The sequence below is a fragment of the Macaca fascicularis genome, chromosome 18, assembly GCF_037993035.2.
Source record: "Macaca fascicularis isolate 582-1 chromosome 18, T2T-MFA8v1.1".
Lineage (NCBI taxonomy): Eukaryota > Metazoa > Chordata > Mammalia > Primates > Cercopithecidae > Macaca > Macaca fascicularis.
This window is the reverse complement of record NC_088392.1, coordinates 41,926,848-41,943,350: the sequence shown is the minus strand read 5'-3', so window position 1 is coordinate 41,943,350 and position 16,503 is coordinate 41,926,848. Positions and strand designations below refer to the sequence as shown.

The 16,503-nt window shown below is 35.1% G+C and overlaps 1 protein-coding gene across 5 annotated transcripts in view; it reads right to left on the bottom strand.

The window, feature by feature from the left end:
- The window catches only part of SMAD2 (SMAD family member 2), an 88,970-nt gene that overhangs the window by 10,397 nt on the left and 62,070 nt on the right, over positions 1-16,503 (bottom strand). For all 5 annotated transcript variants that reach the window (XM_065533861.2, XM_065533863.2, XM_074022342.1 and 2 more), the window contains 2 exons: positions 15,882-16,016; positions 12,270-12,344 (listed from right to left, as the gene is read on the bottom strand). In XM_065533861.2, the coding sequence (XP_065389933.1) occupies positions 12,270-12,344; positions 15,882-16,016 (210 nt within the window). The remainder of the gene's footprint in view (positions 1-12,269; positions 12,345-15,881; positions 16,017-16,503) is intronic.

The following is a 16,503-nucleotide window of genomic DNA, read 5'->3' as shown; positions in this document are numbered from 1 at the left end:
GTAAATTACACTTTCTTAGAAAATGATGTTTTTTCTTTTGGGTAAACAGGCTAAATCTAATCAAGAAAGTAAGGGGGCACAAATATACAAAATAAGAACCACCAGAGACAACAGATGAAAAATCAAGGTGCGACTAGTCTGCTCAATTCCATGCAACTCAATTTTAAAACACATTTGCTGTAAGCGTTGTTAAATAATCTTATTAAAAATATAAAAAATGTTTTATGATCATCATTCTCTACACGTTTAGGGAAAGTTACCTAAAAGAGCATGACCCAAGCTTCAAATGTATACCAAGAGCATAACTGTAGAATAAGATAGGTCAGGCCAGGCACAGTGGCTCACGCCTGTAATCCCAGCACTTTGGGAGACTGAGGTGGGTGGATCACAAGGTCAGGAGTTTGAGACCAGCCTGGCCAACACAGTGAAACCCCTGAAAACACACTGAAAACACAAAACTTAGTCGGGCGTGGTGGTGCACACCTGTAATCCCAGCTACTCGGAAGGCTAAGGCAGAAGAATCGCTTGAATCCAGGAGGTGGAGGTTGCAGTGAGCTGAGGATATCCCACTGCACTCCAGCCTGGGCAACAGAGCGAGACTCTGTCTCAAGAGAAAAAAAAAAAAAAGAGTAACATAGGTCAGACTGTCTTACACACCTCCTCCCTACCACACACCATTATAACCATGACATAAAATACCAGGCAATAAAGGTGAAACAGCAGCCCTAGATAAATAAATGAATCAGAAACAGAGAAGAGATGCTTATTTTTTACAAGACAGAACAGTCTTCCACAACATAATTATGCTCCTTTTTTCTCAGTTTGAAAAATCTGTTGGCAAGTCACAACAGGTACAACTAAGAAAGGTCAAAATATATTTGGAACAATAAGCTAAAATTCACTGCTGTTTCCTGAAGCCAATATAAAATAAACAAAGCCACTATTAGAAATGGAGGAAACCGCACAATTATTAATATCTTTTAACTGTTTACTCCTCTATTAAACACTTAGAAATGACCAGTAGGATCATTTAAATTAACAGGCGTTCAGTCAGATGGGGTAAGTTAGAATTACAGATTACAAAAAAGACAAATTTTACAAACTTAAAATAAGCTAGCAATTAATAGAAGCCTTTAAAAAAAATTTTTAAAAAACCCAGAGGCAAGTAACTAATGATTAGCCTATGACTTATTCATACATAAATGCTGTTACTGAAACCTCGCCGACCACAGGCCTTCCACTTAGGAGAAATATAAATATCCTATTTGAGATCCACTGTGAATTAGCAGTGTCTACTTACAGCTAAACCATCCAGAGAAATCCCTGTGCATGTATCTTCGCATACAAATTTACAGATATTTGTGGGATACATTTTTCAAATCTTTGACAAATTAACAAATGTCAAATGAAATGTGTTAAACTTTTATAAGTGCCAAAATACCCTCTCAAAAATGTTTCATCTCATCAAGAATTTAAAAGCTAGTGTTTCTTCACACTGTGTCACTACATGTTGACATCTGCCAATATGATAGGTTTTAAGGGAGCAATTTTTTAATTTCTTGTTTTTGTTGTAAATAGTGTATTCCTGTTCTTTTAGCCAATTCTATTAACTATCTTTTTCTTCTTGATTTGTAAGTTTTTAAACTTAAAAATCAGTTCTTTGACTTGTCATCTATTTGCAAATACCCAGGATTTTTTAAAAAAAATCTGTTATATCTTTTAAGGTGACATTAAATTGTTTTAATTTTTAAAATATACTATTTTTTTAGAGTAGTTTCAAGATCATGGCAAAACTGAACAGAAGTTTCGTACAAAGAGCTCCACATGACCCCTGCCCTGCTTCCCCAAATTCCCTATCAACATCCGCAAACCACAATGGTCCATTTGTTATAATAATGAACCTACACCACATTATTACCAAAAGTCCATAATTTACATTAGGGCTCACTATGTTATACATTTTCTGGGTTTTGACAAACGTATAATGATGTGTATCCATTTACAGTATCAAACAGAGTAGTTTTACTGCCCTGTAAATGCCCTGTGCTCCACCTAGTCCTCTTTCCCTCCCACAAAGCCTCAGTAACCACTTATCTTTCTACTGTCTCCATAGTTCTGCCTTCTCCAGAATGTCATATATAGTAAGTCTTCATTTAACATCTTCCACAGGTTTTTTGGAACCCGACTTAAGCAAGATAACTACAACAAAACCAAATTTCCCCAATCATCAACATTGTAATGAAATGACATTACTTGAGGACCTATTGTACATTACTTGGATGTATCAGTTTATTTATCTAGTCACCTATTAAAGACATCTTGGTTGCTTCCAAGTTTTGGAAATTATAAATAAAGCTACTATGAACATCCATCTGCAGGTTTTTGTGTAGACCTAAGTTTTCAATTCATTTGGGTAAATACCAAGGAGAAGCAAGACTGCTAAACCATATGGTAAGAATATGGTTAGTTTTGTAAGAAATCACCAAACTATCTTCCAAAGTGGCTATACCATTTTTCATTCTGACCAGCAATAAATGAGTGTGCCTGTTGCTCCCCATCCTCACCACACCAGCACTGATGAACTCCCTCAGCTTTTGTTTGTCTGAGAAATTTTTTATTTCTCCTTCATTCTTGAAGGACAGCTTTACTGATTATAGTATTCTCGGTTGGCAGGGGTACTTTTTTTTTAAACGAGGTCTCACTCTGTCACCCAGGTTGGAGGGCAGTGACACAATCTTGGCTTACTATTACAATCTCCACCTCCTAGTCTCAAGCAATTTTCCCACCTCAGCCTCCTGAGTAGCTGGGACCACAGGTGCGTACCAATACATCCAGCTAATTTCAGTTTTGTTTTTTAATTCTTTCAGCACTTTAAATACACCACTCATCTCTCCTGGCCTGCAAACTTTTCTGCTGAAAAATCTGACTGACTAATGAAGACTCCCTTGTTACGTGGCACACTGCTTTTTCTCTTGCTGCTTTTATTCACAATAGCAAAGATACAGAAAACAACCCAAGTGTCCCATCAACAGATGAACGAATAAACAAATGGTGGGTTACACACACAATTGAATGTTATTCTGCCTTAAAAAGGGAGATCCTACCACTTCTGGCATGGATGAATCTGGAAGACACCATGCTAAGGGAAATGAGGTAGACACAGAATAAGAAACATGACATATCATATGTGGGTTTTTTTTTTTTAAGCCAAATACATAGAAAAATAATAAAATAGTGATTACAGGTTAGGGGAAAACTGGGGGATTATAGGTCAAAGGGTATAAAGTTGCAGATACGTAAGATATGCCCAGAGATTTAATGTACAACCTGAGGACTACAGTTACAATATTGTGTTGTATACTGGAAATTTACTGAGTCGATATTAGGTACTCTTATCACACACATAAAAAGGTAACTATGTGAGATGATGGATTTAGTTGACTACAATAACCACTTCACGACATACACCAAATATCACGTTATATACCTTAAACATACACAATAAAAATGTACGTTTTAAAAAGTCTAATTTACTGAATACAGACCACAAGTGTTCACAAACCTTCCAGAAAACTGGGAATCATCCTGGGTTGCTTCTTCAACCTTATCCCAAATATGATCACTAGTCATATTCTAAGCCTCGGCAATATGTATCAAAAGCACCCATTTATCCCCCATGTCACCTAAAACCAGCCAGAGATACAGTGTAGTAAACAAGAACAGGAACTCTAGAATCTGACATCCTACTGAATTTCTCTGTCATTTTCTAGCTATTTTTTAATAGGTTCGTGACAGCATTTTTTTTAAATTTCTGGTAAAAGTTGAACCTTTTAAAATTTTAATTTTTTGCTAGATGCAATTATATGTAATGCTTAAGTTTTCCTGTTTTGCCTATGCTGTCTAATTTTTTATAATGAACATCCATTTGTTGTATAATTCGAAATGCTGTATCATAATCTTATGTGTAGAACACTGTTTAACTTTTATGTGACATAGAATAATGGTAGAAATAAGAGATTAAGCTTCCCTGCCAAAGTGAGACAACATTATAATTGTCAAATTCAGCTTATGAAATATATAATGCATGAATGACCATTTTCTCATTTCTTGTTTTAAAAAACTTAATCCCCAATGTGATAGCATCTTAGGTTTTATATATTTCCAAATTTTCTATGAGCATAATTCTGTTCATAACGAGAAAAAAGGCTGCTTTTGTTTTTATTAGAAACTCCTACAGAGTTCCCCTTATACTTAGTATGTAGAAGACTGGGGAAAATCTTTGCTTCTGAAATAGCAGTAAGAAAATAGTGGATAAACAAACAAACAAAAAATCCTATTTTTCTTTAAAGTTATCATATAGATATAGATCCAAGTAAGTCCGTATGAACTAATTTAAAGAGAGGGATGAGCTCCTCTTTGGTTAACAGAATGGTAATCACTTTCACTACTGACAGCAACTGCCAAGTCAGGACACAGGCAAAGGACTGCGCTTGCCAAAGGAGAAGCCAACTAAAATTTCAAAAGGCCATGCACAGATGACGGGAATCTAAGAAGCTGTAAGCACAGAGCTCCTCTTCACCAGTCGGTTCCAATACATGTCTTTAGCTGAGTACATAGTAGCACAGGAAGTCTTGGGCAAGGCTGGAAAGAAATGAGAATATGCAGTCTTGCCATATTCATATCTGAAAGTCCTGATAAGGTAGGGAACTGACCCTCCCTGAAACCTGAGTGATGTCATATTAAAGCACCAAATTATCACCTTTCCAACTCAAATCCTAAGGGCAGGGAAAGAATCAGCTCTTCAACTTAGCAACTGGAGAGAGAAAAGAGTTGGTCTTTCCAAAGACAGTGTATCTATTTTAGCCTCTAATATTATTTTATATACAACACCCACTATCCAATTAAAAAACAAGAGATATTCAAAGATGGAGGGGGGAAGAATGACCCATAATCAAGAGATAAAACAGTCAACAAAAGCAGGCCATGTTACATATTAACTGGACATAAATTATCAAAGACTTTAAAATGGAAATTATATACCTAAAAAATAAATGATCTGAAATGAAAAATTCATTTAATTGGATTAAAAGAAGACCCAAAGTCAGGGTCACATACATATTATCACTTGATTTTCAATGAAGGAGCCAATGTAAATCAATGGAGAAAGGAGAGTCTCTACAAAATAGTGCTAAAACAACTGAAGGAAATGTCCTGTAGTTAAAGGAATAAAAAGCATCAAAAAGGAGCAAAAGTGGTAAATATGTAAGTAAATGTAACACTCCTTTTTATCCCTTCTAATTTTCTTTAAAAATCAACTTGATATCAAAAGCAAAAATAGCCAGGCGCAGTGGCTCACGCCTGTAATCCCAGCACTTTGGGAGGCTGAAGTGGGCGGATCACGATGTCAGGAGATCGAGACCATCCTGGCTAACATGGTGAAACCCCGTCTCTACTAAAAATACAAAAACAAACAAACAAACAAACAAAACCACACAAAAAAATTAGCCAGCCGTGGTGGCAGGCACCTGTAGTCCCAGCTACTCGGGAGGTTGAGGCAGGAGAATGGCACGAACCCAGGAGGTGGAGCTTGCAGTGAGCCAAGATCACACCACTGCATTCCAGTCTGGGCAACAGAGGGAGACTCCATCTCAAAAAAAAAAAAAAAAAAAGGCAAAAATAACACTGTACTTTGGGGTTTATACATTTTTATTAAGTAAAATATATGTCAATAATAGTACAAACAACAGAAGTGGATGAATGAAATTAGAGTGGTGTAAAGTTCTTAAATTTTACGTGACATTGTAAAATATTACAACTTAAGTAATCTTCTAGGTATAACACGATAAGTACAATGTAATCACAAGAATGCCAACTGAGAAAATAATACTGTGTTATTGGTAAAAAGCCAAGAGAGTAAACAGAATGAAACAAAAATTATTTGATTAGTCTAAAAGGCAGGAAAACAAACAGATAAACAAAAACCAGAGAGAACAAACAATTGCAAAATGGTAGCCTAAACCCAGTATCAATAATTCCTCTAAATATAAGTGAACTCAATTTTCCAACTAAAAGACAAAAATTGTTAGATTAAATGAAACCAAAAATATGCTGGCCACAAGAAACACACTATAAATATAAAGATTCGGATAGACTGAAACAATTAAAAATATATCATGTAACCGGAGGTAAGAAAGAAGATATGGTGATGTTAATATGAAATGCATTTTATAATTAGGGTAAATTCATTAGGAAGATGTAGTAATTCTAAATGTATTATCTTCTAATTACAGAGGTTAAAGATACATGAAGCAAAAACTGACAGGACTAAAGGCAGAAACAGATGACTCTAAAATCAGAGCTGAAGATTTTAACACCAATCATAACTGACAAAATACGGAGATTTTTTAAAAAATCATAAAGAATTAAGAAGATTTAAACACCATCAACCACCTGGACCTAAATGACATTTGGAACACTATAGTATATACATTCTTTCCAACTATATATGGGACTCTTATCAAGATAAGTTACATGTTGTAGCATAAAATAATTCTCATAAATTTCCAAGGACTAAAGTCACACACACTATATGTTGGACTATAACAGAATTAAATTAAAAATCAATGAAGTATCTAGAAAATCCTCACACTCCTAAGAAAAACCCAAACTTCTAAATAACTCATGAGTCAAGAAGAATTAGAAAATAATTAAGTGATAATTAAAAAACAACAGAAACTTTGTAATATAGAGCTAACATAAAGCTTAGAGGGAAAATTATAGCTTTAAATGCTTACATTATAAACAAATCAATGATCTAAATGTATACCACAAGAGGACAGAAAAAGAGCAGATTAAATGAAAAGTAAGTAGACAAAAAGATGATGAATACAAACAAAACAGAAAAGAGACAAAGACAAAAATGAACAAGACAAAAAATTGGTCCTTTGAGACTACTGATAAATCCCTTGCAAGACGTTCTAATAAAAAATTAAAAAGTCAAATTACTAACATTATAAATTTTAAAATGGATCTCACATACACGAAAGGAATAACAAATATCAGAAATAACTTTGTATCAATAAATTCTCCAGCCTGGGCAACCTGGTGAAATCCCATCTCTACATAAAACACAAACATTAACCAGGTTCAGTAGCATGCTCCTGTGGTCCCAGCTCCGCAGGAGGCTATAGTGGGGAAGACTGCCTGAGCCTGGGAGGTTGAGGCTGCAGTGAGCCAACCAGGCCACTGCACTCCAGCCTGGGCAACAAAGTGAGATCCTGTCTCAATTAATCAATCCTACAACTTAGATGAAATGAACACATTTCTAACAAAATACAAGTTTATCAAATACATACACAAAATTAAAAATGTAAACAATCCTCAATTTAAAAAACGCTTTCCTACAAGAGATGGTTTCTCTGGTAAAATCTCTTTTTTCTGAATACAAGGTCTCACTGTTGCCCAGGCTGGAGTGCAGCGGCACAAACGTGGCTCAATGCAACCTCAACCTCCTGGGCTCAAGTGACCCTCCCACCTTAGCCTCTAAAGTAGCTGGGACCACAGGTGAATGCCACTACCCCTGGCTAATTAAAAAAAAAAATTTTTTTTTGTAGAGATGGCGTCTTGCTTTGTTCCCTAGTTTGGTCTTGACCTCCTGTGCTCAAGCAATTCTCCAGCCTTGGCCTCCTAAAGTGCTAGGATTACAGGCAAGAACCACCATGCCCAGCCCTATCAAAAATTTAAGAAAGAAATAATGCCAACCTTAAAGAAACACTTTCAGAAAACAGGAGAAAGCCCTTTCCTACACATTTTATGATATTAAAACTAATGAACACACAACAAGGGGAAAAACCCTACAGACCAATCTCTCATAAACATAGATGGAAAAATTCTCAAAAATAAAACAATTGAAATCCATGAAACTATATGATCCCCTTTATAAATGCAGAAAAAACACTGGACAAAATCCAACAGCCATTCATAAAAGACACTTAAAACATGAAGAACAAAAAGGAAAAAGAACTTCCTCAATCAGATACAATCTCCAAAATATCCACAATTAACATCATATTTAAAGGGGGAATTGCGAAATGTATTCTTCCTATAATCAGAACAATGCAAAAATGTCCATTCTTATAAATTCAACAGTTTACTGTAGGTCTTAGGACAGAAAAAGAAAAAAGCATAAAGACGGGGGAAAAAAAGAAAAACTGTCAGTCGGGCACCGTGGCTCATGCCTGTAATCCCAGCACTTTGAGAGGCCGAGGCGGGTGGATCACCCAAGTTTGGGAGTTTGCAATCAGCCTGACCAACATGGAGAAACCCCATCTCTACTAAAAATACAAAAAATTAGCTGGGGGAGGGGGTGCATGCCTGTAATCCCAGCTACTCAGGAGGATCGCTTGAACCTGGGAGGCGGAGGTTACAATGAACTGAGATCGTGCCACTGCACTCCAGCCTGGGCAACAAGAGTGAAACTCCGTCTCAAAAAAAAAAAAAAAAAGAAAAAAGAAAAACGGTCCTTATCAACAGATGACATGGTTGTGTATGCAGAAAACCTCAAGAATCTACAGAATTCTAGAACCAAAAAGTCAATTTAACAAGAATACAGGAGAAAAGATTAATATGCAAAAATCAAGTACTTCCCATATCCTAGGAACAACTGGAAAATAAAATGTAACAAAAATGTGTATAACAGCACTGAAAGTATAAAATACTAAAAAATTCATCTAATGAAAGACATGCTATATACATCTACATAAAAAACTGTTTAACACATGGCAGAGAAAAGGCATTGTTATTAAGACTTTTATCCTGAAGTTGTCAAACCTGACTCCTCATTTTTGACAAAAATCTTACTTTCCTATTTTATAGAGATGATCCTAAACAACAAAGGTCAAGTGCTTCTGTGTCTGGATCTCAAGTCTTCACTTTCCTTCAAATTTTTGTGCAATCCACTATCTTCCTTTTTCTTAATGGTTAACTCCTCCTAACATTTTCTTTAACTACATTCATACAGTGCTTATTACAGGTTAGGAACACATAGATGCCTTATAAATATAAGACCTGTTAATACTCTATGAGTTAAATGCTATTATTGTCCCTATTTTACAGATTTAAAAACTAGGCTACCTAGCTAGTATATGGAAGAGGAACATTTCAAACTCAAGTAGTCAAGCTCAGAGTCTCACTATGCTATTTTGATTATATGCATTTGGTTAAGAAAAGCAGTCTTGTAAGTGGAGTGTATGTGAACACTGTCTAGGAGTACACAAAACTACTAGTTTACAAAAAGAAAAAATTAAAACGTATTTTCTATTTAATCTCATCTTTCAATTTCTAATTTTTGTATATATTTTAAAATGTACATGAAGTGCCTGTATATAACTTACAAATAATTAAATATACATACTAGTAGGATACTCTCAAAATCTTAATACTCACTGTATCAGCTTCCTAGGGCTTGCTCTAACAAAACACCACAAACTGGGTGGTTTAAAACAACAGAAATTTATTTTCTCAGAGCTTTGGAAGACCTAAGTCCCAAGTCAAGGTGTCGGCAAAGCCATGCTCTCTCAAAGGCTCAAGGGGAGAATCTGTTCCATGCCTTTCTCTTAAGCTTTTGGGTTTCCCAACTATCCTAGGAATTGCTCAGCTTGCAGGTGCTAACTCCAGTTACCTGCCTCCATCTTCATATGGCACATTCCTCCCTATCTCTTAAAGACACCAGTCATATAGAATTAGGGCCCATCGCATTTCAGTATGACTTCATCTTAAACAATTACCTTTACAAAGATGCTACTTCCAAACAAGGCCATATTCTGAGGCATGGGAGGTCAGGACCTCATTTTATCTTCTGGGACACAGGCAGATTAAAAAACCCTTTAAGTCTCTTTGTATATCTTGGACCAAGCACAGTGTATGTAGAAGATACAAAACTGAATTGTGAGTTACGAAATCCACATCTTACGATCTATTATGTTCTATTTCTCTATATACCTGTTAGAATAAATATGTTCATAAAAATCATGACTTGAAAAGGGACTGATTATACAGTATTACAGAGGTTAATCAAACTTCTAAATTTCTTACGACGTCCAGCCTGATCTCTAATGTCCACAAGACTATAAAGGAAGAATAAAGTCTTGATCAGAGAAATCTCAATTTAAAAAAAAGAAAAAAGTAACAAGTGCTTGTCCATATAATTACTTATTATGCCTAATTTATCCTCTGGTTGCCCCTTTAAAATTTTTTCAATTCATTTTTTTTCCCAGCAGGTTATGGAAGATGAATTTAATTATGTCCTTCCCTCTGGAAGGTATGAACCAGAGTTAGAGAGGTGGCCAACTTTGTTCTAAATTGGAGCCCTGCATCAGTCAGAATTGTGTTTCCTGTCATGGCCCCGAGAGAGAAACTGATATTGGTTAAGAGGCTGGCAGCCAAACCAACTGTTGGCATCTCATGAATCACATATTCCCATTGTCATACAGTAATTTTAAACATGTCATTCAGAAAGCCAGTAACATTGCTCCACTGAAACAGAAATATTAGGTTGGGTTCAAAGTTAGCCCCAACACTGCAATTATTTTAGCTGACTGATTCAGTTTGTCCTCCATTTTTGACTTTGATTCATTTATCATACGTAACCAATACTCATATTTGTGGTTTCAGTTATATTGTTGAATAGGTGTCTGTGCACTAATTAGAATCCCTGCAGCCTTTTTTTCCTGGCTTCTTTCACTTAACATACTGCTTTCAAGGTCCATCCATGTTGCCACACTTCATGCTGTACTATCATGTACTATCATGTACTATCATGTACCACATGTACCACAGTAGTTCATGCTGTACTATCATGTACCACACTTCATGCTGTACTATCATGAAGTACAGCATGAAGTACTGAATTATTCATGGCTAATTCATGAAGCATGAATTATTCATGGCTGAATAATTCTACTGCAGAAACATATCTCATGTTATTTATCCATTCATCATTTGATGGACATCTGAGTTGTTTCTAACTTTGAATATTAAGAATAACGCCTGCATAAACAGTCATGTACAAGTTTTTGAGTAGACATGTTTTCAATTCACTTGGGTACATAGCTGGCCACAATATGTTAACTCTATATTTAACTTTTTGAGGAACAGCAAACTTTTCCAAAGTGCTGAACCATTTAACATTCCTACCAGCAATACATGAGGACTTCAATTTCTCCACATCCTCACCAACATTTGTTATTGTCCTTTTTTTGATTACAGCCATCTAGTAGGTGTGAGGTAGCATCTCATTGTGGCTTATGACATTCAGTATCTTTTCTTATCATTCACTTTTAAATGTCACAGTAACAGCTGTCCATCACAGGCAAAAAAGAATATTACTGCTTCAAGAAGAAAGTTGACATCTAATTTCAGCAAACATATGTGGAAAGTCAAATATCATGTGCATTAAGATATTTGCATTAAGATGTATAACATGTCATTTCCAATGTTCATTAGATTATCTACCTTTCTTAGTTATCTGGTACTCGTAAAGACCCAAATGTATGATTAGCTACAGCAGAAACTTCTTTACCTGGGAGTCTAAAAAACAGATTTAAACAACAGAATTATTGTAACCCCTCCTTCCCCCACCAACGTTAATCCATTTAAAAATTAATTTAGATTATCATAACCAAGAATGCATTAGTGTTGAGATGTGGACAAAGATGATGGTATAATCTATCAGGCTGTAATATTAAGGTGTCCAATAGTTAAGATACAGATAGAGTGAAATGAATCAAACTGGACAATTACAATGACATCAAAGTGATTTCACTGATAATTTATTAGTTCTGCTGAGTTACACATTTTATTACATAAGACATGATTTAAAGCTTTAATTTTTTTCTTCATCACTGTTTGGAGTTGATAGTTAAGTATAAGAAATTAATCTACTATAATTCAAAACTCACTATTAGGTTAAAAAAAGCAGTGAAAAGCAACTAAAACAGAAGCAAATACTTAAAAAGAAATAAAAGCATGTGCATGTTTTCAAATTTTCATTTACTCTAATTAAAAAATAATTATTCTGCAGAGTACCATACGTTAATTTTTCAGGGACAACATGGACCCCTTTGGTAGTTCAGGTATGTTAAATCAAGATAGAAGATCATCTTTTTTGGTATGTTTCTCAACTTCTCTAAGAGTAACATCTTTTTTGAGTTTTAAACAAAACAAGAAATGTGTATCTAATAACTGAGGAATTTTCAAAGACTTTTTTTTACCTGTGTCCATACTTTGATTCAACTGTTGGTCACTTGTTTCTCCATCTTCACTGATGTATCCAGGAGGTGGCGTTTCTACAAAAGTGTAAAATAAATGAAGCACAGCTGCAACATAATCTCACTACCTTTTCTCCCAGCTACCAATGAATCACTCCAAATAACAAATAACAACATTATATAACATTATTACAGAAAGTAATATTGCATACTGAAGGTGTATAATTCAGGATCTTGTCCAAATTTTGCAGTGAATCCTTAACATCTACTTTTAATAAAATCCTACTCTCTGGACATATACATTATTTACATATCTCGCTCATTCCTGTATGTACATATTCTGTGACAAGAGCCAAAAATGTAACTTCAAAAATGCCCCAGATCTGAATCAGTAGGCTGCAAAACCACTAATAACTACAATTTTTTGTTGTTGTTGTTTAATCTAATGAACATCGTTATTTTATGAGTACTTAGAAAATAAAAAACACACACAAGATTTTGGATTATAAAAGTATTAAATAATACAGCTTACAACTTATACTAAGTTCTATAGGGTAAAATATGGTAGTATGGTTCCAGATTGGTCCAGACTGAATTCTACCTAAAAAGTATATTTCTCCAAGGATTCCCAACTGGTAAAGTCTAAGTGTTTGAAGCAAAAAATTCAATTCAAATATAGACTACTGTATAAAGAGGTAAAATGCTCCCCGAAAATAAACTTTAGGATTCTAACATGTTATTTCCACCATGTTGTCTGAATAAAACATTTATATTCAGAAAGGCATCTGAATAGCTGAAAACACTGCATGTAAAATAAAAACATGTATACAATTACATCAACTGTAATTCCAAGGAGGAAAAATAAGTTCAAAAGAGTTTCATCAGTTCAACATTTACACTGCTGAACACTTCTGAGCAACTCAAGATAACACAGACACATATCCAAACAGAATTTTAAAATTATCAAAAGACAGAGGCCAGGCACCATGGTTCACACCTGTAATCCCAGCACTTTGGGAGGCCGAAGTAGGCGGATCACCTGAGGTCGGGAGTTCGAGACCAGCCTGACCAACATGGAGAAACCCGTCTCTACTAAAAAAAAAAAAAAAAAAAAGAAAATACACTATTAGCCGGGTGTGGTGGCGCATGCCTGTAATCCCAGTTACTAGGGAGGCTGAGGCAGGAGAATCATTGAACCCAGGAGGTGGAGGTTGTGTTGAGCTGAGATCACACCATTGTACTCTGGCCTGGGCAAGGAGCGAAACTCCATCTCAAAAAACAAAAAACAAAAAACAAAAAACAAAAAAAAAAGGAGAGAGGGAAGATACAGGTTAAGGGTCTCCTTCAATAACCTTTTACAATATCTATTCAATAAGCTAACCACAAACTTTAAGTATCAAACTTTTCATTTAAGTGTCAGTACCCCAAAATTTTTAATACAAAAATTCTAAGAATAAACTAGCTTCATATATGCAAACAATAAAGAACATAAAAATAAGTGTATATATCATTACGTATATTTTAAAAGTTAAAGCTAATAAAGTTAAATGGTGCTAAGCTTTTTGAGTTTAACCAGTATCTGAAAGATCTAATCAGAAAGAAATGCTGAACCTTAAAATACGTTATCTTACTGCACTTTTTCCATTGTAATAAATAATAAAGCTATTAGCATTTTTGAGAAAACGTTAAAATGTATTTTAAGTGGAATAAAACATGAATCCTTTGGTTTTGCTGTTGCTTGAAACTGGATAAAGCCCCACTGTCCAGAAAAGCAAATGGGTATAATCCACTTCTGATTTTCTACTTTATAAAATACTCAAATCTAAATAATTAAAAGAATAAAAAAGACAGGAAAAATGAGCCCAAACATCTTCACGAGTGAAAGCCACTAAACATTTTGGTGAATATCCTTCCAAATAATTACTGGATATGCATGCTGTAAGACTGCATGCTTATACCTAAGGTTAGTACTGTTGGCTGAAAAACGGTAATCTCCACACTAACGACTTAAAATGCCTCCCTTTCCCCACACCAACGTTCACTAAACTCCACTCCCTTTCCTACCTGGCAACTGCCCTGTTTCATAGTCCCACGTTTTCCCTCATCCTAGTATATCACACTATACCCCACCTTCTCCCTCTCTTAACTTCAGTAAGTTTGTATTTCCTAGCAACCCAAAAAGCAGCTTTAAATCCTCTTCTGGAATAAAACAGTAATCAAACTAAAACAATCAAAAACCACTTCCCATCTGTAAAACTAGCTATTAAAAAAAAAAACTTATCTTTCTTAGTTATCTTTTCTTATCTTTCTTTTTTTCTTCCTTACATTTTAAAAATTATCTTCAATGCGGCCGGGCGCGGTGGCTCAAGCCTGTAATCCCAGCACTTTGGGAGGCCGAGACGGGCGGATCACGAGGTCAGGAGATCAAGACCATCCTGGCTAACATAGTGAAACCCCGTCTCTACTAAAAAAATACAAAAAACGAGCTGGGTGAGGTGGTGGGCGCCTGTAGTCCCAGCTACTCAGGAGGCTGAGGCAGGAGAATGGCATGAACCCGGGAGGCGGAGCTTGCAGTGAGCTGAGATCCGGCCACTGCACTCCAGCCTGGGTAACAGAGCGAGACTCCGTCTCAAAAAAAAAAAAAAAAAAAGAAAAGAAAAAAAAATTATCTTCAATGCATAAGCATTATTTCCATGATGGATACATGAAAGAAATAATTGTTTAAATGTATTAAAACTGTATTTTAAAAATTTTGTAAATGCTCTTAAGTTCCTTACATATTTTTAGTGTATAAAATAAGAGTGGAATAGAAGAATATTACAAAAGGAAGAAAGAAATCAAGACACGATAGCTTAATCTAATCCTCATCCTAACATCATGCTGTTTCTGCTAGGGAGAAAAATCAATCAAACAAAACAAAAAGGAAAACATACAAGAAAAGTAACAAAATATTAGTCGTTCTCCAAAAAAAAAACCATAAAAAACAGAAAGGCCAGATATCGTATCGTGGAGTATTACTGAATCACACAATACATCAGAACAAAATTTGAGAACCATGTAGCTGAATTCATTTTTCATCAGGAATCACTAAGATGCAGACGAAACATAATGAAAAGAGGTTTTCTGATGTTCAGTATAATATGTAAGTGCTGCTACGTCTACAGAACTAAGTATTATATTTCTTACAGAAATGTTACATTTCTGTTAAATATTACCAAGTTACCTAAGAAAAAGTGATCACTGGGTGAATTTTCAGTTACATGTGTTTCAGGGGTACTTTTTTCCTACATCATTTGTTTTGCTTACATTCTGCATCTCGCTTAGCTTCAACAACTAAGATAAACTTACTAAGATCTTTTCTTTTCTGCTTCTCACAGTACTTTGATTAAAGTCACTGCAAAAGAAAATGAAATATAAAGTAAAACTCTTCTCCAAACAAGTTTAATGTACTAGGCTTATACATTTCACAAAATAATCACCCAACAAATCCGATTTTTCTATTAAAAACTCAAAAGCATTTTTAAAAAAGTGAAACCACAATTCACTAATACTTCAATGCTTATGAACAACATTTGTATCTATCCAAGTTTTAGAAGATTCAGAAGTCAAACATACCTGGAATATAATTACTCTGTGGCTCAATTCCTGCTGGGAAGTTAGTGTTTTCTGGAATGGAGTGAGTATAGTCATCCAGAGGCGGAAGTTCTGTTAGGATCTCAGTGTGTCGGGGCACTAATACTGGAGGCAAAACTGAAAAAGTTCAAGAAAGCCTAGTTATGGCAAAGAGCAAAGGGGAGTGGGGGAACCTTTTTTAAAGTTTCAACAAGAAGAAGAGAAGTTGCAGCTTAATTTTTAAAGTTAGGGTCTGACAAATCTGATTACGGCTTTAACTTATGTAGTCTATTATCCAAATTTCCAAGTTCTAATTTATCTCAAACTTTTGGAAACAATGTGATCCTGGTAATATATTACCATAAAAGTTCATAAATCCCCATTGGAAAAATTAACATTGTCTTTATCTGTACAATCAGATATAGAAAAATTTCCAAAAATACAGCTACTGCTATATTTTTTAATAGTTTCAGGTAGACAGCTAACTAAATGAAGCCTTATTACAAGCTTTACTAAACAGCGTATATACAAATGATGTCATTAAAGTACTTCTAAAAGCACTCCAAGTGCAAAATGCTTGAAAATAAGTTACTGCAGCAGGGACATGTAGAGGCACATCAGCACA